The 23387-nt window shown below is 37.7% G+C and overlaps 1 protein-coding gene across 2 annotated transcripts in view; it reads left to right on the top strand.

Moving 5' to 3' along the window:
• The window catches only part of LOC149168728 (Mitochondrial inner membrane translocase complex, subunit Tim44-related protein), a 453829-nt gene that overhangs the window by 86359 nt on the left and 344083 nt on the right, over positions 1-23387 (top strand). For both annotated transcript variants that reach the window (XM_089428390.1, XM_089428389.1), the window contains exon 4: positions 4300-4380. In XM_089428390.1, the coding sequence (XP_089284516.1) occupies positions 4300-4380 (81 nt within the window). The remainder of the gene's footprint in view (positions 1-4299; positions 4381-23387) is intronic.

The raw sequence follows: 23387 nt of genomic DNA, 5'->3' as shown, positions 1-23387 counted from the left end.
TTTTTGAGCCTCAAACCTATTCAGAGGCTAAGGGTACATCTGAGTGGGAACAGGCTATGGAAGCCGAATTTCAAAGTCTTCAGAAGAATCACACATGGACACTTTCTGATCTTCCTGCAGGGAAAAAGCCCATAGGCTGCAAATGGGTGTATAAAGTGAAATACAAAGCTGATGGAACCATAGACAAGTATAAAGCTCGTCTTGTGGCTCGAGGGTTCTCACAGAAGGAAGGCATCGACTATGAAGAGACTTTTGCTCCTACAACCAAGATGAGTACCATAAGGCTTGTCATTGCCCTAGCTGCTCAGTTCAATTGGAAAGTTCATCAGATGGATGTAAAGAGTGCTTTCCTAAATGGTGATCTCCAAGAAGAAGTCTACATGACGCAACCTTCAGGATTCAAGGTTGCTGGTCAAGAACAGAAAGTGTGTCGATTAGCTAAAGCCATTTATGGCTTGAAGCAAGCTCCTCGGGCTTGGTACATGAAAATTGATCAGTACCTGACAGATCAGGGTTTTCAGCGGAGCCCATCTGATGCAAACCTGTATATCAAGCATACTGCTGATGATATCTTGCTTGTGGTTGTCTATGTGGATGACCTTATCATTACTGGCAGCTCTGCACATTTGATCCATGGGATCAAACAAGATTTATGCAGAACTTTTGAGATGACAGATTTGGGACTTCTTCATTACTGTTTGGGGGTTGAAGTTTGGCAGACTGAAAATCATATTTTTCTCTCTCAGTCCAAGTATGCAAAAAATCTTGTGGACAGGTTCAGAATGCAGGATTGCAAACCAGCCACGACTCCTATGGAACCAGGGCTCAAACTTTCATCGCAGTCCTCCTCTCCCCTTGTGGATGAAACTTTATTCAGGCAACTAGTGGGCAGTCTCATCTATCTTACTGCCACCAGACCTGACATCAGTTTTGCAGTAAGCTATATCTCCCGCTTTATGTCAGCTCCTAAAGCTGATCATTGGATAGCAGCAAAGCGTGTGCTACGATATGTGCGTGGTGCTTCTGATTATGGCCTCTTATATACTCGCAGTTCCAATCCTAATCTCAGTGGTTACACTGACTCTGACTGGGCCGGTTCGGTTGATGACCGTAAATCTATAACTGGGTATGTGTTTAGTCTAGGATCTGGTGCTGTTACTTGGACTAGTAAGAAGCAACAGGCAGTGGCTCTCTCCTCAACAGAAGCAGAGTATCGGGGAGTAGTTAAGGCATCCTGTGAGGCAGTTTGGCTTCGACGTATGCTTGCAGATATGCATGTTTCCCAGACCGGGCCTACCTCTTTGTTTTGTGATAATCGGGGAGTTCTCAAACTTGCCAAAAATCCAGTGTTTCATGAAAGAACAAAGCATGTGGAAACTCATTGCCACTACATTCGCCAGCTTGTTGAAGACGGCTCAGTTCAGTTGCAATATGTTCCCACAACAGAGCAGCCCGCCGACATCTTCACCAAGCCTCTTGGTCCTGATAAATTTGTAAAATTCAGAGGGTCTATTGGTGTTGTAAATAGATTGAGTATTAAGGGAGGGTATTAGAATATTCCTATTCCTATTTAGTATTTAATACTCATTCTTTTAGCTGTTGCTATTTTTATTCGTTTAAGCAGTTTCTTAGATGAAACTGAGTGTTTCCATATTCTACATAGAAACTTGATGTTTCTATTATTGTAAATATCTCTGTATTATCATTGAGCTTCTTGCTCACTCTGAATTAATTGATTCGACATTCTTTTACAACCCAGCAACAGATCTCCTTATATGTCAGCCCTTCATAGCCCTTTTCACAGACCTAATTCACCTCGGCCTTCTTGTCATGCACCGGCAACTTCAGGCCAGATCTGCGGCCTTATTATTTAGGCCTGTAACTTTCCAGAACTTGGCCTAAAAGGCCCCTTTTCCTCTGCGGTGTCCTGAGGGAACCCAACAAGATATCTCCTTAGACGTCAGCGCTTAGCAGCTCTTTCCACACACCTAATTCACATCGGCCTTCTTGTCACGCACTTGCAACTTCAGGCTATATCTGCGGCGTTATTCTTTAGGCCTGTAACTTTCCAGAACTCGGCCCAAAATCCCCCTTCTCCTCTGCAGTGGGTCCTGAGGGAACTTGACCTTCCTATCCACAATCACAGAGGCCTTTCAGCCTTCTTTTCCAGCAGTTCAGGGCTTCGGCCGTCCTCCCACAGAACAACAGAACTTCAGGCCTTTTTCAAGGCTACTTTCCGCAGAAAACTAGGCTGCTAAGACAGAATCAAGTCCTCCTTCAGCTTGAGCAAACTCTGACCAGATTAGATCACTAGCTCCCTTCTTGCTGTGGCTACTTGAAGTTCCCTTTCTTGTTGTCTTCTTGAGATTTCATTGCACTTGGATGGATGCCAAATGATCTTCACTTCATCTCTTCTTATAGTGATCTAGGTGGAGCCATTTACCACCAAGGGGCATGACTTCTAGGCCAAGCGGACTTGAGCCTACAATGTACATACAAGAACCCCACTAACATAGAAATAAAATTTCTTTCATTTGGTTTAGCCCTCTCCATTTTAGCCTTAGGTGCCCCAAAGCCCTTCAAGGTTGTCCTCTTGCAAACAATGAATAAACAATTAATTTCCTTTTGGGTCTTTTGCCCGACTTTGGATACAAAGGCCACTGTTTGGGTACACAGCCCACAAACCACATTTTGTGGGACAACTCACGAACCTAGTACCCTAGGGGTTGTGGGAGTACCTCCCAAGGTACACATTTCAACAAAACCCTAGGAAGGTTTCTAGTGGAGAAACTTACCTTTGATATTATCTTTAAAGCTTGCTAAATGACATAGGAGGATTTTCTAGGGTTGGTAGTGGACAACTGTAGTTGTCATCATATAGAAGAAATTCTTAAGGTTTGTAGTGAACTACCTTAAGGTTTATCCAAGATCCATGTTTTTCCTTTTTCAAGGGAGTCCATGGTTTGACTCCATAAGCTCCACACCCCCCCCAAAAGAAAAGAAAAGAAAAGAAAATATAGGTACTAGTCTTAACTCCCATTATTGAATCCTTAAAATCAAAATTTACCTTTTCTTCTATTGTTTGAGGGTTATATTAGTGTTTGTATGTAATTGTTCTTCAATTTTGACATAATTAGGCTAGATGTCTAGGGTTTAGTTAGCATTTTATCATCAAAAACATATCTTGTTATCATTTATTGCTTTGCTAATTGAATTTTCATCTCTCTAGGGCTCAACATCTTGCATTGTTAAGGCTGTTATGCGCCTTTAATATTTCAGAAAATATTTTTTCATAAAACCCTAGTTTAACTTGTATTTCTCAGCCGTAGTTTGGTTACATGCTTGCTTGGGAGAACTGAATTATTACTGTTGTTGAACTTGATATATTTCTGAAGATTCTAATTTTTCACACAAGTTTTACACAACCATAGCTCTTTCTTTTATTTACAGTGTTTAGGGTATCCTCTTGGCTTATCTTCACTTGATAAATATCACAAATTGTATTGGATACATCACCCACATAAATCTGGAAGTTGGTTTAGTTAAACCACCTTGCCTTCATTTTGAATGCTCAATTCTAGTGGTGGTATGTTTGAGTAACTAATACAGGAGGCCTGCTATAGGATTCCTTGAAGCTACTAGGAAAGCCTCCCTTGTGTTGTTTTTCATCCATCATGAAAACGAGGGAAGTGATTACTAAGGTGACAGTGGTAACACTTCCATGTTACACTAATCTAGGTCCTTGTGAAAGGATTTGTGCCAAGATGCTGGATTTTGTGATAACACATATATCAACCCGGAATTTTAGGAAAGATTTTGATTCACTTGAGGCTGGAGCTAAAGTGGACATGCTTTCCTACTTCGCTTGAATATGTAGGAAAAACGTGTGTGATTTCCCTTTGGCTCTGTGATGTATCATTCTTGGTGTATCATTTTGTGATAACACATATGTCAGCGAGGAATTTTAGGAAAGATTTTGATTCACAAGAGGCTGGAGCTAAAGTGGACATGCTTGCCTACTTCTGCTTAAATAGGTAGGAAAAACTTGTGTGACTTCCCTTTGGCTCCGTGATGTATCATTCTTGATGTACATTCCTTTTGTCTAGTAATGAAATATCAATTGCATTTTCAGAAAAATAAAGATTGCTTATTGCTAGATGCTGAAATTCAGTTTGATTCTTTGCCTGTTAGAACTTTTTTCCAGGACATTTGTAATAACTTTATAGTCTCTTTCATATAGTCTTTGCCCAACAGTGCCTATTTCTTAAGCTTGATGTATTTTATTGTGAAATGGTACAGGCTTATGACCAACTGTATTCAGTAAAAGCAAAACGAACTTATGCAATGCAAGTAAAAGCACCTCCTCAATTCAGGCAAGGGGTAAGTACCTGGTGTCTTTCATTTTTATTTTTATTTTTATTTGTAAATAAGTTAGAAGGTATGAAGTGTGCATCTCTCTTTCTCTAATTCAGTTTAGGTTTATCCTTCATTTTTTATATCATGTGCCCCTGTTTTGATTTGATAGGCATCTCTAAAATATCTTCAAGTAGAAAGAAATTCATTAATGTGATGCTTAATAAGGTCATTAACATGGTTGATACATTTGTGGTGATACTGAATTACTTTTTACAGTCGTAATCACAAGACAAACACATTTATTCATCTTTGAGTTTCTTTCATTCAGTCAACTGAGAGTGCATTCACACTTGTTATGAGTTCTGGGGGAGATTTCCGTGATCCCCAAATTCTATGGAAGGACAGAATTGCTGGCTTTGCTTCCTCCAGGAGGTGGAGATAGAGGAGCATTTCATTTTCAGATTCCCTGTTTATTACAAGTTGTTGGGGAAATTTCACTGTTTATACAAAGACTCTGGTAGGCCCCTTGCTACATTTTTCCTTTACCCTGACCAGAAATGCCTTGTCTTGTATGTTGAGAGGCAGTACTTTTAGATGATGGGACTCACAGGAACCTTCAAGGCCTACTTGGTTGATGTGTTATTCTTTCAGTCCCTCTCAGCCATCAAAGGCATTATGTGCCCGATAAATGTTGGTTTCACTGGGACAAACAATGATAAATCAGTGGTATGATGCCCCCCAGCACAAGAGATCCACCTCATCTTACTGTTCTCTGCACCTGGGGTAGACGACTGCCACCCTTGTTCTCAGTACAGATCTTGTATACATATGCCCATCACAGTATAGGTTAAATGCACTGGCAGGTTGAAACTTTAAAGTAAAAGTATGTCAGTAGTGATAGCTCCATCCCAATTTCTAATAAACTTAAGACACTCCCAATGTATGGCAATGGAAGTCCTCAGATGGAAAACTTGATCCGTCTTCATTATAATATAATGAAATTTCTCTTGTATTGTTTGTAAATTTAATTTAAATTCTTCAAAATCTATCATTAATGGAGATGCCAATTCCTTTGAACCACTTAGATTAGGCAATCTTTCTGAAAATAACTATATCTAAAGGGCTTTCAATCACATATCATTAAAACTTGTCATGAATAAAATAAAAAAATTATTCTTCGAATGTTTTTGGTATCAAAATAATATGTATAGCTAAATTGGAGGTTAAATTGACACATAGATAAGGATATTTTGATTCTCAGCAGTCAATTACCTTATATGATAGAATTTCTAGATTTTGTTGTTACATACCTAGCTTGATAGTTGCTAATACACTGACTGAGAAGTGCTGTTATGATTGGAAAAGCAACCTGCTTGGTAAAATCTGAACTGAAAGTTGGAATTACAGCTGAAGCTACAAATATGAGATATATCATTTTTAGACTGAAATTGGAAAACCAAATTTCCTAAAGTTTATCAGTTGAAGAAACAAATCTAAATAGCTGGAAAATGGACTCGAACAAACACCTAGTATTCCAAGCAATTACATAAGATAATGCAACTTTGCAATGCATGCGCAGACCCATCCAAGCTGCCCTTGGCCCAAGCTAGTGCTATAAGCAATACCTGTTAAGCCCATAACTCTACTCGATATGTCTTGCTCAAATGCTAAGCCTTCAACTTATACTTTGCTCCTGTCCTCTAGCCCAAGCTTTGTGGTAGTCACTTCAACGTTGTTTGCTCCACTTCGATGAATGAATGGAGTATCTCAAGTACCTCCACCTAACTGATGATGTTAGTTTAATACAGTTGAAAAAATGACAATACAAACTCTTAAATTAAAAGTCACTAGCAAAAAATCAAACCCCATGTTCTTGGAAAAAAATCTGCAAAAATCGGGAAAAAAATCACACCATGATGGAAAAAATTGGGTTGCATGATTCTGACCCTCTTAATGCCCAATTTTCTCTTTTTCCCTATTTGTTTTGCATCTGTTAGGGAATGAGAGGGGAGGGGCTTACCATCATCATCAACCAGTTTTAAGAGGGCCAAACCATTATGACGCTCATCACTATCAAAGTTTTTTTAAATTTAGCAAGGATCAATTCACATCTGCCTATGGTGTTGGTATTCTCAGATCCTAGATGTTTCTTCAAATTCCAGCCTCTTGTTAATTTTTCACTGCTCTATGCTGTTTCAATTACTTCAGCCCAATTCAATTATTCAATTAGCAATCTTTCAATAACAATTAATACTTTTCATCAATCAATTGTAACTAAAGATAGAACAATAATGCAATGACAATAGGAGCCAATCAATACATCAACAAGAGACACCAGATATGGTCAATGACCAAGGAAAAAACCCCAGAAGAGGGAAAACCCTTTGTAATTCTTCTTTTATTAAATTGTCATAAAATGTTCAACAGAAAGTACAATGGGCTCATACAAAAATATCCAACAATATCAACCAAACAGTGTTAGAAATATGATCCCAGCAACAATACTAATTGGATTTACCTTTCCCGATCTGCGGTCAACTATCAAACTAAAACCTAGATCCCAACCGCATGGAGGAAGCGTTATGCATGCGGTTTAGATGCTCCAACTGCACGGAAGAGCCCGCGTGCCCAGGGTTATAACCGAAAATTTCCAGAGTCAATCATGTGTCTAGAAACCAAAAGCCCTAATCACACGTGCGAGCTTCAAACCCCATTGTCGCTCATATTGTACATGCACTGCAACAACGACTGAGGTCGAGGGTTGTCACTCTGATCCCCGATCTCTCCGTTCTAGTTGTCTCCCAATGTCAGGCTATGGGGGATAGTCCCTATGGAAATGTGAAGACGAAAGACAAGTTGGCAACCAACGAGTCCGGGAGACACGATTGAGTGCCCTAGCTACTTGGTTAATTTAAGCAAGATTTAAAGGTTAAATGAAATTCAACTTTGAGACCAGTGCATTATGGAGTCAATTTCTCGCTTATTATTAATTAGAGACCAAGTAAACGAATGGATAATCGCTGCTTAGATGGTTTGCTAACCTATATGCTATGCAAATCCTAAGATCTAGGTATGATGCAAGAAACTTGGTTACTTTTAGTTATATGCCTATTCTAAGTATGACCTCCCTTTTATCTGTTTTGGAACCAGTCTTTAGAGTTGGTTGTGGGATGGAAGCCAACAGGAAGAAGCGAAGACTTGATTAACGATACCTCCCCCTGTGTTCCAACCACCCAATGCCTTCAGCGCTATAGAGACTGTGGCTCTGACCACTGCAAGGTCACCGTGTTAACTAATAGAAAGGTGTTGAATCCCTCAAGCTAAATTGAGAAAGGGTGGCCCTAGAAGTCTATCAACCAAGCTTATGCTTGTATGTAAGTTATTAATGCAACTAGACTTAGAATGCTTAAAGGTGTATGAGTGATTTTTAGATTAAGATTGTTTAACGTTTAAGTACTTAAGTTATGATTAATCTTCAATGACAAGAGTACTTATCAATAAATGGAAAGACAATCTTATTACCAAGAATGTGCCAATTATTAAGTGCCAATATTAAACAATCCAAAGATGAACCTATGTTCCACAAGATGTTCAATCAATGATAGCAATTCAAAACAACAATAATGACAATTACTTGAGATAATTTAAAATCTTCCAAGATATATCAACAAAGTAAATGGCAATGATGATCTTATGCCAATATTAAGAGATGCTCACTTAGAATCAATAACTCTCAAGATGCCAATGCTTAAGATAGACAATACAATGTGTTTAGCAATTATCCAATGATTCCTTTAGCAATATTCCTTAAACAATTAGATGCTCAACACAATAATGTCAATTATATGCCAAGACACTTAAGAAGGAGAGAGCTACTCCAATGAAATTTCAATGCCCAAAGTAAGTTAAACCATTAAACAAGATTAGAACTATGATGTGTGAGTGCTTACTTAGTGTAAAATTAACGATTCTTAGAGGTTATGAATGAGATTACAAGAAACAAACTAACGTTAGCCTTCAAATAACCAACGTTAAGACCAACTTCAACAATAACACTTAGAATCACTAATGAGATAAGCACTTATTAACCTTTAGGAGAACAATATGTAAATCATTCTAGATCCAAGAAATGACAAGCATGTAAGAACTAAATATGATCAACGAGATACTAAATGACTTTCCAAGTGATTATGTGAGATAGCCAACCCTCTTATGATCAACATTCAGTGTTATGTCAGATCTAGAAGGACTTATTACCGCAGTAAGAAAAGTATGCAAATAATGAGCTATTAGTGCAATAACTTGCGCCAACCAAAAATTTCTAGATGCCAAGACAAGTTTGCCAATAAGAAATTATGAGCTAGCAATTCCTTTTATGATGTAGCTTCAGATTATATTAGATCTGATCACACTTTTATGCAGAGATATTAGTCATGAAATTACTTAGATTTATGCCCAAGAAACAATTTAAAATTCACCAAGTGACTAGTAGATTTTAACCATGAACTTATGTTTAGGCCACTTAGATGTGATTTTTAGGGCACTTAAGTATGAATTTGATCAATGTTAAGAATGTATTCAAAGAGCTATAACAAACAATGAGGAAAATGGAGGGTTTAGAGATCAAACCCTAGGCTCCAGGCCTGGAAGATTGCTTGCCCAATTTTTTCCAATGGACTTGGCACTTGAAAACACCAAACTTGAGCCAATTTCTCCCTGCAAAACCCACCAATATTCAATGCAAAAATTTCAGAGGCCAACTAGGGCTGGAGGAGAGGCAAACTAGGGCCAAGGAAGGCTAAAGCTAGGTCTAGTAGGGCTAGTGTTGGGGTGAAAGAGGCCTAGAAGGCCTAGTGGCTAAGGGAAGAGGCCAAAAGAAGCGCTGAAATGGGCTCACGACAAGCCTCAAGTGTTGCCGCTAAGCTTAAGGGAGGGTCGGGAGGCCCTTGGTGGCTACGGCCTAGGGATTTTAGGCCCTAAAGTCTTGCGACACCCCAAAAGGAGCCTACAAGAGGCTGCCGCAAGCCCTTAAGGGTTGCGGCCTAAGGAAACGAGGGCAAAGGAGGGAGGCCGAAGGCCCTAGGCCTTACGGCTAGGCCTAAGGAGGGCGAAGGCCCTAGGCCTTACGGCTAGGACTGAGGAGGGTGAAGGCCCTAGGCCTTATGGTTAGGCCTAAGGAGGCCGAAAAACCTCAAGGTAATGGGAAAGAGGTAGGTCGAGGGCTCTAGGGGCCTACGATTAGCATCTAAGGCTAGAAAAAGGCAGATGTTAGGGGTTGGTGAGCTGGATGATTGACCTGAAGGAGAGAGATAGGCTTAGGAAGCCTGAAAAATAAAAACCCTTGCTCAAAAATCAATTTGCTTTAGATCTTCAAATTTCCTGCAAATTCTTCATTAGCTCTACAAAATTTTACTAGAAGCTAGATCTTACCCTCAAGGGCTTAGATCTAGCTCTAATCAAGCTGTTTGCCTTTGAGCTTACTTGCACAAATGAATTTACAATAGCCCATATCCCAATATATACAAAAATTAAAATTTTTACAAAACCCCAATAAAACCCTAGATGCAAAACAAGGGTTAGAAAAATAAAATAATTTACAAGATAATTATACATATTATATTTACAAAATATATGAGTGTACAATGCTTAGAGAATTTTTGAGAAATACATTTTTTGTAAAGTTTTGATAAATGGCTAAATATATTTCCAAAGATAAATGCCAAACCACAACCTTAGTGAAGTTAAAAAAACTATAAAAATATTTAGAATCCAAACATAGTCAGCCTGTGCCCACAGTTTGTGAACATGGAGTCCAAGGGCTGGGAAACATGCAAACACTATATATTTTTAGAAAGATAAACTGTTAGAACACACAGTGAATCAGATCACCTAAGATAAGCGCACAACTTACCAATAGAATGTTCCTATCACCTACAATGAAATAATGATTTATAAAAATTATAAAGCACAATATAGGAACGACTGTACCCAACACATACCACAAATTAGTAGATCAGAGACACCATGAACTTTACCCCAAAATCTTTATTATGATTATTCAAAATGTTCTCGACAGGACAGTTGCTTTACAAAGTTACATTAGCCAAACATCAGATGGCTTGAGACACAAATGACCTCTAATTTATAGATAAATCCTCCAAGTGGAAAATAATAGCTAGTTGGCTTGATCTCCGTCAAAATAATCTCGACTATTGATAAATCTTTGATGATCGTCTAATCTCTACCCTTGAAATAATTATTTTTTAAGAATTTTCGAATTTCTCATTAAACCCCTTTTTTATTAGCTCAAAAATAATTATTTTGAGCTAATTTCCTCAAAAAATTGACTTTGACTTGACTTGACCCTCAAGGCCTAAGGGTCCAATTTTTCTTGAAATTTCTAATATTTCCTTGGTGGGGGACCTCCAAAAATTAATTTCTTTGAGACTCACGAATTTTTCCACTTGGAGAATAAAATTTCTCTAGCAATTTATTTTTTTAGCTCAAATTTTTAAATTTTTTGGCTTAAGATTATTTTTTTTTTTTGCTAGAAAAATTAATTAATTGACACTTGAGGGGATTAATTATTTTTCCACCCTCAAATATTTTAGCCATGGTGTTTAAGTATGAGAGACAATGCACTATAATATTTTTTACATAAGATTATACATAATTCAACCCTCAAAGGGGGAATACCTGTTTGTTATAGACCCTCAATTAATTACCCAATTCTGCGACAGAATATGATCTAGTAGACCAAGTGATTTGTAATAAAATAATTTAGCGAATTAGCTTAAATTATTCCCAAATCTTTTTTACAGAAGATTCGACTAAACCACTAGGACTCACCTAAGACTTTGACGATAAATTCCACCCCAACTTTGGGTTGAGGCTGGAGGGAAAAACTCTCCAATCATCCGTGTTTAAAAAAACAAATGAATTAGTGAGACGAAAAACCTCCTAGGATTAAATTCATTACCAAAATAATAGGCTTACCTAGGTTGTTACATATATACATGATCTTACTAGCATCATTTACATTACAAATTTTACAAAATGGATTTACAATGACTCAAAATGATGATGGCTGAAGATCTTGATCCTTTGAAAAAATTGGTACGACTGCTTCCTTGTAACTTTGTTAAAATGTGTGCAACGAGCCCTGCGATTTCAGACCTGTACGAACCAAACTCCGCAAACCAAACTTCAGACCTTTACGAACCAATCCAATGAAGAGAGAGAGAAGAAGAAGATGCTCGATGATGATGTCCAAATGAGTTTGAGGTCACTTGTATTTATAAACTTCCGAGGGTGTCCAATTTCTTGTTATGGCCAACCTATCTTTTTGTGCACAGGTGGGCTTCAATTCAAAAATACACTTTCCCTTGTCCAAATTAAGTTCTTCAACAGTCAAAATTGGTCCTCTCGAAAAGAGGAATCTAGTCCCATGATTGGAATTTGTCACTGAGTTGCCAAATTAACACTCCCTCTCAACGAGGGAGAAATTCCAACCGTGTCATGTAATCATCGTAGTTATCCCGTCATCATATCATGTCCCAACTCTGCTCAACTCTATCTGCTGAATCATTCTCGAATCTAAAGAAGAAGAATAATTGGGTAACATCAACTACCACCCTTTCAGGACAATGAGAAAGGTCCTATGGGACATTCTCACCTCATGTCATCTCATAGGGGAGCATACGTCTTCCACCCTATGTCAAGCAATAGGTGAGATACAATATCTCATTCATCCTATTTCTTCTTGATGTGCCCAATAATGACCCTCAAGAGTCATGTGGTAAAACACCTTGCATAATAAGCTTCGGTGAGATACCCGACTTACCAAAGGTAAGGATCACATACCCCCAAGTCCTCTCATCCCGTTGGCCAGACGGGGAGCTACAATCCGAACAAGCCCAGCTTGTGGGTATGATGCAAACTGGGGTATACTTTGCTAGACCAAGATAAGGGAGCAACATCTTCCACCCTATGGGTGACGTATAGGGGTGATACCCTATTGTCCAGAGATCCCTCAACCCTAGGAGCTATACATCTCAATTCCTCACCTTAGGAGCTCAGACAAAGGGGAAGAGCTAGCTTAGTGTCCTCGATCAACGATGCCCCTTATTAGGAGCAATCACATCCATCAGTCCAAGCTGCTCTTTGAAGACCAAAAACTTCCCTTTCGGCAAAGTCTTGGTGAGAATATCTGCAATCTACTCATCTGTCGATATGTGACGGAGTCTAACGACTCCTCTCTGCGCAATGTCTCAAATGTAATTATATCAGATCAATGTTGCACGAAATGCCCCCTGGATCTAAACTAGGATCCGCTTCCCTTACAGATCCGCGGTTCAGAAATCTGGAATCGCGGATTGGGCCGGAAATAACTGTTTCTGAATATAATATATGTATATAATTCTATTATATAAAATTAAAAATAAATGCAATGTATTAAACTAAATACAAAGGAATTATTACATATATATTAATATTCTAACAAAATAAACTATATATGAAATGAAAAGAAATTAACATATAGAGAAAGTATACCTATGTATTAAAGTATGATTTAAAATAGAGCCATAATATTATAAAAGGATAACTTAAAATCTGCAAAAAGTGCCGTAACATAATAAAAGGGACATATGAAGGGAAGTAATTTTATTGAGTTGGCAACCGTTTCCACACATTTATGAAGTTCTCCAATTCAAAGTAGTGGAGTAACCTCCCCAGTATAAGAGGACGTAAGGTACTGTAGAGAAGGGAGGAAAAATTCTGATATAGAGGGAGATAGAGGAGAAATTTTGGGAAATTGATAGAGAGACATTAGGATATTCTCACAATGTTACTGATAGAGGGCATTCTAAGCTCAATTGTTCTTGAAGTTTTGGGCACAGGGGCCCGAATACCTCGAAATTGAAGTACTTTGGAGTTGGGTACTAAAGTTGTGCTTAGTTTGGCAGGGAGGTTTTGGTTATTTTGGTAACGCAGTGGGAGCAAGAGTTGCGACAAAGCAGAGACATCATCAACCATAGAACTCCAGAGCAACTGCCAGAAACACCATTAGACAAAATTCCAAGTATTATCAATTGAATAATTGGATTTTGAATTCTTTTATAATCTGAATAACAATTTTGTTAAATTCTGCTAATAGGAAATTAGGGCTTTTCCTGAGTAGCAGTTCCATTAAATTTTGTAAATTGGGTACCTTACATTCTAGTATTAGAGCTAAGTTTAACCCTTTCCGGACCATACATGCCCATTAAATCTCCTTTCCAAGCTTCCACATACTTAGCCGACTTCCAGGTGTTCCTATTTCTAACGGTGAAATTCAATTACGTGTTGCAACTTCATAATTCCCACTAAAAAATAAACTATATGACTACATTTCAGATGTGGTTGTTTTTGTGTAACTGTTCACTTCGTTAGTATTCTACGGTTGAAAGAAGAAGACCACATATGGAAATTGTCGATATTTTTATGTCTCACATTCACTGATTTAATTAAGTTTCTTTCACAATATATATATCTATATATATCTATATATATATCTATATATCTATATATATATACTAGCTAATATAATAACTAATAAATATACCCAAAGCGACCTACAGAAATACGATGTAAGCTTTCATAGACTGTAATGCTAATATATATTCGTAATAAGGTTTTCCAAATGATATTAGGGTTTTCCTTGCCGTCTCCATTGAAAATCACTTAGTCAAATTAATGACTGGTGAAAAGGGGTAACTGTGGAGTGTGAGCAAAGGTTGCAGGGGTTTCGTTCTGAGCTACCAGTAGAAACACTATCTTAACTAATTCTGCATCGATCTTGGCTCCTTCCGCCATGGCCGAACTTTGTTTACCACTATTGCAACTACCGCATTCAACTATTATAGAAGTCGAATGTATGTCCCGACCAATCGATGTTGGTTGACAGTGAATGAAAATGGTGCCGACATGGATTGATCAACATAGATGAATGGAGACTCGACCTCGGTACCTATTGACGCCAAAATTATCTTTTATGCAAAGGATGCCACATAGTTCCAACTAATAATATAACTTGGCATTTTTTTATTATAACTTAGCATTTATTTTTGTAATGGTGATAGTGTCAGCCGAATGAATATTAACTATGAGGTTAGAATACACATAATGTCTAGATAATACACATCGCTACTTGGGTGAGGTTTCAATATACATGGCGTCGAGATAACATATGGCCCTATATCTTATTTTTTCTAAATTGCAATAAAATGAAATTATTATGATTTCGTAATGAAGTTTTTATAATATATATATATATATATATATATATATATATATATATAGACGCCGTTAAGGGAGGGACCAAATTGTTCACATTTGAAACCCGAACACATAGCACATGATATTGTGCTTGTCCAAACATTGATGATTTATAGTTATACTATATCTCAGATTCTCAATGCAAAATTCTACAAATTTAATGCTGTATTAATGATATATAATGTGATATGTTGGAAATTTTAGATATGAATACGCTACCAATTTAATGTTTTAAAAACACAATAGAATTCATCCTAAGATCGATGTTTGGATTTCTCCCGACCATAGAACATCTATCACTGGTTAGGAGCGTGTAACGTCCCAGTCGGGGATGTCGAAACATCGTCTCGACCGGAGCAGAGTTCAATGACAATATCTTGTACGCAATCCCTTGCCCTGACACGACTCTCCAATAGAAGCGGCCTGCCGTGGGAGTGAAGCCTAGGGTTGCGGGCTAAAAGGCTAGAATAGAAAGAAGCTAGTAACTAGGTGGATTTTTTTTGTAATATTATTTCGATGGAGTTTAATCTATTTTGTTAATATAAACATTAATTCGATAGAGTATAATTCATTTGTAGGTATCAGAAGGCGTGCAATATTGTACTTCGAAATTGATGGGTCGATATTAGGAAAATGTAATTATATCTGAACAATTTTATTAAAGTAAGTAATATACAAAACTTTGATTAAAATTTTAACCTTTAATTACCATATTTAATGCTCAAAACCATCAAATTCCCCTTCAAGATTGTAGTGGCTTTCAAGTTCAGTACTGAGGCCTAATCACCCAGTTCTTTGATTTAATTGCAGAGTTAAACATTTTGAGACAAAACAATTAATATAAAACCCTAATTTAAAATTCATTATGGTGAGTTAGGGAGCAAAGAATTCGTCGTTTTGTTTTTGAAATAATCACGGTAAATCTGCGCAAGTAGATTTAACTCATAAGTCATGACCCCACTAAGTCATTCCATGTACATTTTCTCCCAAAGGAACATGGATTTCTTTAATTGTCTAAACATATTATCTTAATATTTACCTTGCTTCCATAAAAGTTTTAAGTAAAGATATATTGGAGATTATAATTCTAATACAAAACCCTCTTTACCAAATTATTAGTTTCAAAGGTGTAGTCATAAAGCAAAGTGTTCTTAGCCAAATTATGAGTTTTAAAGATGTTTATATATATTATATAAAGAATTGTTTTAAGAGATGAAGAAGTGTTCTTGTTTAAGTTATTAGTTTTCTTTTAATATAATTGTATGATAATAAATCATGCCTTTTATTTTATTCTTGATGTATAAAATTATACCTTATGTGTCTACTCTTTGTAATGTTCATATTCCTTTTGGTATATATATATTATCATGTTATTAATGAAAATATTATTTGAACCTTGAAATTTTGAAAATTAAGGGTCTTTTGGTAATTGAGCATCTAGCCCCCCAATAGAATGAAACTAAAAATGATAATAACCTCTTCTATAACCGCAGTTAGGACTAGAAAATACTAGGCAAGTATTACGAAGTAATACTATGGTCTATGAAGACCTATGCATTATGACAAGTATTATTATGCATTAGGATAGAAAACCATGCATTAGGACAAAGAGGTAGCGATGCCACCCTCCTTGACCTTAGTACTAGTAAGGCCTATTGCAGGTAGAAATAGCAAAAAACCTATACCTGTATGAGAGCTTGAATTTACGAAAATTATATTTATTAAATCTAAATCATATGTCAAATTTTAATAATTTTATTATGTATCCAGGAAAAGCTACGATGGTAAGGACATATCAACGATGACGACATGATCGGGTAGCATTGCCATCGCTGACGCCACCACCGTCGTCATCACCATCGCCATCGCCATCGCCATCGCTGACGCCACCACCGTCGTCATCACAATTGTTGAGACCATCATCAACGCCAATCGCTTCAGCACCTGAGTTAACCGTTATAATGCGCTCATTGGAAGCCATATTGGAAACATTAAAAGGGCCGCCAATAGTTAATACCAAAGAAGAACAACCTCAACTTGAAGAAATAAATCTAGCGGAGCCCAAAGGTTCTGATTATAGACAATCAAAGGAAGATATTTCTAGGGAGCTGCAGAAAATTAAACTCCCAGAATTTTCAGGAGGATGAGTTGGAGAACGTGCTGAAGCATGGTTAGAAGGAATGAACAAATGTTTTGCGCTAAGAGAGTACTCTTCTACTTCCAAGATGAAAATTGTTGTATTTCAGTTAAAGGAAAGCACCTTGATTTGGTGGGGGAATCTGGAAAAACAATTACACCTCACAATGGATAATGTTCCTTGGGAGTTGTTCGAGGAAAGATTCTGCGCCAAGTACTTACCTCCATATTTTCAAGAGCAACAAGCCGAGGCCTTTCATACGCTAGTCCAAGGTAGAAAAACAATGGAGGAATATGAGATAAGGTTTATGGAGCTTGTAAAATATTTTCATTATCTAGATACTGGCGAACGTCAAGTTGAGCGCTTAGTATATGGATTAAATCCTTGAATCAGGGCCATGGTTAGGATGTGGAAGCCATCATCAATAGTCGAAGTAGTTGAATGTGGCCGTTATGCAGAGGAACATCTGGGGATAAAAAGGGATGTCAGGCCAACAAAACCCATACAACCAAGACTTCGAGGAAAGACTCCCTGAAACTTCTTCAGGGGAAGTAGCTCGAGACCACCTCCTTATGGTAATAGATTTGCCTCAAGAGGAATAGGAGCAAGAGCTCCCATAGCAATTGATAGTATAGTTGTTATTATCAAAAGAAGTCCATGGAAATCTCGAGGAATTACTAATAGAGGTAGAAACACGAGAGGGAGTAGCACAAGAGGACGAAGGTCCTTGCATAGAAACTCACAATTTGACTCAAGGGGACCACCTCAGGTTAATTGTCAGAGATGTGGAGGACCGCATTTTCAATGTGATTGTCCAGAAGCTTCATCAAGTATAATGCATAGAACATGAAAAGAGCCATCATCAAATAACCAAGGCAATCATAGAATCCATGCTATAGTCAACAACAACCAGGCAGCACATCAGTCCACTGTAGTGGAATCCTCTGGTATTATTAACGGCATAAAACTCAAAATCTTATTTGATACTGGTGTCACTGATAGTTTAATTTCGTCATATGCATGAAATAAATGTGGGTTGGCAACTCGTAAGCAAAATGACTTTAGACAGGTGGAAATGGCTTCAGGAGAACCCCAATCCGTAGAATTAAGTGTTGAGGAATGCAAAGTTGATCTAGGGATCTGTTCGACTAAGTTAAAAGTTTATGTCACAACGCTAGGAACTTATGACCTCGTAATAGGGATGGACTGGTTAAAAGTTCATCAAGCATGGGTAGACTGTTACGGGAAAACAATTCTCTGTATAAATGATGAAGGAGAGATGATCCAAATCCAAGGTATTAAGAAGAAAGTATCTTTACGCTTCATTCAACAACGCAAATGAAGCATTGTTTAAGAAAAGGTTGTCAAGTATATGCAGTTCAAGAAGTAAGCAAAGAGAAAGGATTGTCCTTAGAACAATATCTAGTATTATCCAAATTTCTAGATTTTTTTCCAAAGGAACTACCAGGATTACCTCCCGGAAGAGCGCTGGATCTCACAATAGAATTGAAACTTGGTACAGAACTAATATCTAAAACACCTTACAGAATGACAGCTCCAGAACTTCAAGAATTGCAAATTCAGTTGAAAGAACTATTGGATGACACATTTGACTCAGTATTTCACCTTAGGGTGCTCCTATAATTTTTGTCAAGAAGAAGGATGGTTCCTTGCGATTATGTGTAGACTACCGAGATCTAAATTGAGCTATAGTAAAGAATTGGTATCCAATGCCTCGAATTGATGACCTCTTCGACCAAATGAAGGGAGATGTTGTCTTTTCAAAAATCGATCTACGATCGGGGTATCATCAAGTAAAGATTAAGGAAAGCGATATCTCTAAGACTGCATCCCGAACATGATTGGCATTATGAGTTCATTGTGGTACCATTTGGATTGACCAATGCGCCAACAGTATTCATGAACCTTATGAACAATGTTTTCCGCAAATATCTCAAACAATTCGTATAAGTCTTCTTAGATGATATTCCCATCTATTCCAAAAATGAGGTAGAACATGAAAAACATTTATGGATAGTATTATCTTGCCTCAGAGAACACCAATTATATGGAAAGTTAACTAAGTGTTCCTTCTTTTAGAAAAAGATTCATTACTTCATATTATATCTGGTGAAGGGATCTTAGTAGATCCTGAGAAAGTAAAGGCAATCATGGAATGGCCGATACCGAAAAATGCACTTGTAGTGCGGAGATTTATGGGTTTAGCCAACTACTATCGAAGGTTTGTAGAAGGATTCACAAAAATTGCAAAAGCTATCACAACCCTCCAACGTAAAGGATTTAGGTCTATGTCACAAGGTTTGTTGAACTTTAACCTCGAGGTTCGAATTTTGGCGAACCTTAAAATTTTTTTGAGGTTCGACGAACCTAATCGAACCTCATAGCCATTGACCAAGTTCATAGATCAAAACTCATAACCTCATGTCACAACTCGAGCTTGTAATTTATCCTTGCAGTTTCCATGTCCATGATAACTTTTTTGATGTTTACTGATGTTGATTTCTTACTATTTAATCCTATAATTCATTATATATATATATATATATATATATATATATATATATATATACATGAACCTAATGGTGAACCTCATTCGAACCTCATCAAAAAATGCGAACTCAAACCAAACCTCATCATTGTCGAACCCTAACTCGAACCCGAACCATGTGACGTTGCTCCAGGTTAGGTCTTCCCCCTTTCTTGCCACTTAATTCTCGAACCGGGATATTTTAGAGGCATTTTGGGTAATGAACACCTAGAAAGCAACGAATGAGGAAGGGTTCTAGGCAGAAGTCTTTAAGTACGCTGTACAATTACTTTGCTAATCTATTGAACCATGTGGTTGGTACATGTCTTCCACAATCTTGGTTAGATTGCACAATTCACCTAATCCACAAATCAGACTCTAGTGTAGATCCCAATAACTATAGGATGATAATGGTTGGCCACACATTCTCAAAACTCTATGCAGTGATCCTCCATTTGAATTTCTATAGGCTTGAGCAAAGACAACTTAGAGCTAGAGGATAGGTTGGATTCAGACTTGCATACCAGACCATTAATCACATGCTTACACTCTGGGCCATCATCGAGGAAGCATGATATCACTCTTCGAAAGTTGATTGCTACTTTATGGACTTTCTAAAAGATTTTGATTCCTTTCCTCTGAAGGGATTGTTCTAGAGGGTTAGAGACATTGATATTTTAGAGACTTTACTGACCATCATCATGCACCTGTATGAGTTGGTCCTTAGTTGCCCTTTCACGACCCACAAGGTATGGGCTTTTATCAGGAATATCATTGGGATCAATATTTAAACAAGGGTGCTCCCTATCCCTCACATTATTTGGGATCTACATTGACAATCTAGAGTCTTTCTTGCATGACAACATCTAGGATTGAGATGGGTTCCTTCTCCACCAGGTCTTGATAAATATCTTGGTTTTCGCTAATGGTGTGATCCTCTTGGCCTCATCCTAGAACTGTTGTAGAGACAAGTAATTTCCTTAGTCCTTTTTTCCAATTTCAGGTAGTTGATGGTCAACTTGGGTAAAACCAAGGTCATGATCTTGAATAGGTTGAAGAAGACCCTCTTTGATCTCATTTTTTCTAGAGGTGAGGAGATTGAGATTGCCAACACCTATACCTATTTGGGAGTACGGTTTATGAGCCATCAATTTAGTCTATTGCATGCACTTCGGTCTGAGTCAATGAAGGCTATGGATCTTGAGCTCTTCTCAAGAGATATTGTCGTTAGAAACATTTTTAAGACATTTTGTCCAAGATGTTTCTCATGGACACCCTTATCCAACCCATAATTCTCTATGTTTTAAAGGTTTGAGCGCCTTCACTACTAGAACCTGATTGGGTCTTAGTAGAGAGTGTACGTGTCCTCCTTCACTGCATCATTAGATGCAACTAGGCAGTCTTTCAATCCATCATCCTTGTAAAGTTTGGTGCTTGGCATGTTTGACTTGAGATGATGTTTAGCCTTATTTCACTCTTGCACCACAGTCAAACTTTTGTTGACTTGGTGAAGGTGCAAGCTTGGTATCCATACTTGGTCTATTGCTCATTCGAGTCCATTTCTTTAGCTAGTCCTTTAGTTCACACTTGGTACTATTATACGATGGTCTCAAATCTTTTGGAGTCTGTTGGTATAGCGATAGACCAACTTCCTCCATTAGTTACTTGCTTGATATGCCTAGCCACTTGTTTCCTACCAAACATGGGATGAACGAGATCATCAGAGATGATATCTATAGTTAGTTTTGTAGGCCACTTGGATAAACCCTCATGGTGGGTTACACCTTGTAGTGGCCTTACTAAATAAAGAGCCATTACTGAACTGTGAAACTGCAAAGATGCTGAACTGTGAAACTGCAAAGATGCTGAACTGTGAAACTGTAAAAGATTACTAAACTGTTTGAAATGGTATTATTGATTTGATGAAGTACTTACCTGGCCTGCTACTGCCGTTGCGGTGAGGGTGCTTCAGAACTGCTCCAGCGCTCTCATTACCGACTGACCAAAACCACCCAGCCAAACCGAATATACCTAGATACTCGATCCAGTATGCTTCTCAACCGATGCATACCGTTCCCCCGTGCCCAGAAACTTCCAAAACAAGCAAGGCTCAATAGTTCCGATTCATAACAATATGTATAAATTTCTCCTTCCTCCTCCAACAGCTCCCGAATCAGTTTTTCCCCTTACAGCAACTAGCCTCCCAGGCCAAGAACACGGACCCCCCTTCCCCCTTTCGGCCTCTCCTTAAGTACCATTTATTAGCGATGGTTGCTCTCTCCACCTATGAGCCCACCGCTTCCCTTCTCAACGACACCTCTCAACATGCAGATTCGTATCTCCTTTAGGATATTTGATAGATGCCATTTCACTTTTATTAATATTTTTATATGTTTAAAATAAAAGTCCTAAGTTCATACATAGGGGCTTTAATTGATTTAATTTATCTCTTTATTAAATCATTCACATACTTTATTTAAAAATTGCTTAAAAATAGATAATTTATATAACCAGATTTTTAAGAATTTATATAATTCTTTACATTTATTTTCTTTATAACCCATTTACTTTACACTTTTAAACTTAATATCATTGGTAATCGCTCATTAATCATGAGGTATTAAGTAATATGAGCTAATGGCCGAATGCGACTTTTCTATATGAAGGAGTGTCAGGATATTTAATATTTTAAGAATTTTTTTTTTTTAAATATAGCTACTAGTGCAGTGCATGCGATACATGCATATGTAGCTATCATATGCATGCTAATATTCTCGTGCTCTCTATATTAATGATGGGTCATTACACACCTGAAGATGGCCTTCTGTGTTTAAAACTTAATGAATCCAAGAGATTGACTCATTGTTCGGCCCCTTTACACAATACACACACTTTACCATTGGACACATGTTCTTCATATCCCCTAGGGTCAGTCTAGAGTGGAGTTGCATATCATGTCAAGGTAGTGCACTAGATTGACCAATCAAAGAGTATCTGCCACATGTGCCATCTTTGGGAGTTTGCGATTGAGGAGCACTTAATCTTCTGTTGCACGATTTACTACAAGATCCAAGGATGGTTCTATTGTCTTTTTAGAGAGCTTTAGACTCTTGCCAGTTTCTTTAGGTATCTTGATTAGAGATGCATCGCCTTATATGTGTAGGAAGACTTTAGTTTCCATTCTCTCATCCTCTAGCCACATCCACATCTTGGACTAGTGCCAGCTGGCTTATCACTTCCTTTTTTATGATGCTCCCATATACTAGGGGCATTAAGTATAGCGGTCTCGTCCTTGACTCCAGATCAATGTGGACCTGGAGAATCTTTTCTACTTCTATGAGACCCCAACAACATTGCTAGTCCTAGTCCCATACCAATAGTCAGACAATATCTTCTAGGCCATAACAACAGACTATCTCTTCTAGGTAGTCACATAGTATATAGTCATTTTAAGCTTCCTCCATTCAACCTCGAATGTTAGAAGAGATGGTTTCAGTGGACCATGATACACCTATGCTATTTGTATCATGGATCTTAGATCCACTCATCTTGTACATCTTCCTCTCCGATCGTCTTTCCATCTCAAGAGTTGGCTTTCCAGGAACTAGATTAGATTCATCCTTTAGTTTCTGCATGTTGCTTTTTATAGGAGCCATCTTAGTGCTCCCACTTTGTATTGACACCTCGTACCAAGCAGTCCCATTGACACACTTTAGTGGTCATTTGTTGGACATTAATACAGTTATGTTATTCCCATTGACACACTTTAGTGGTCATTTGTTGGACATTAATACAGTTATGTTATTTTATCTTGGGCAAACATTTGTTTAGTGACATTAAGTTCAAGCATGAACATATCGAACTGAATGTGATCTTTAATATTTGTGGTGTGCTTGCTTAATTTATTTCTTTATTTTTTGAATGGCGACTTTGGACATACTCGCAGCCACCACAATAATTTTTCCCTACTTGTGATTGGCCTCTGAGGGCAACAACACCAACCTCAATACAGTTAGGGTCTTAATTCCT

Source organism: Pinus tabuliformis, chromosome 4_2 (assembly GCF_031772625.1).
Source record: "Pinus tabuliformis cultivar Carrire ecotype Pingquan chromosome 4_2, CPIR1, whole genome shotgun sequence".
Lineage (NCBI taxonomy): Eukaryota > Viridiplantae > Streptophyta > Pinopsida > Pinales > Pinaceae > Pinus > Pinus tabuliformis.
Note: the sequence above shows the minus strand (reverse complement) of the source record. Positions and strands in the feature narration are given on the sequence as shown.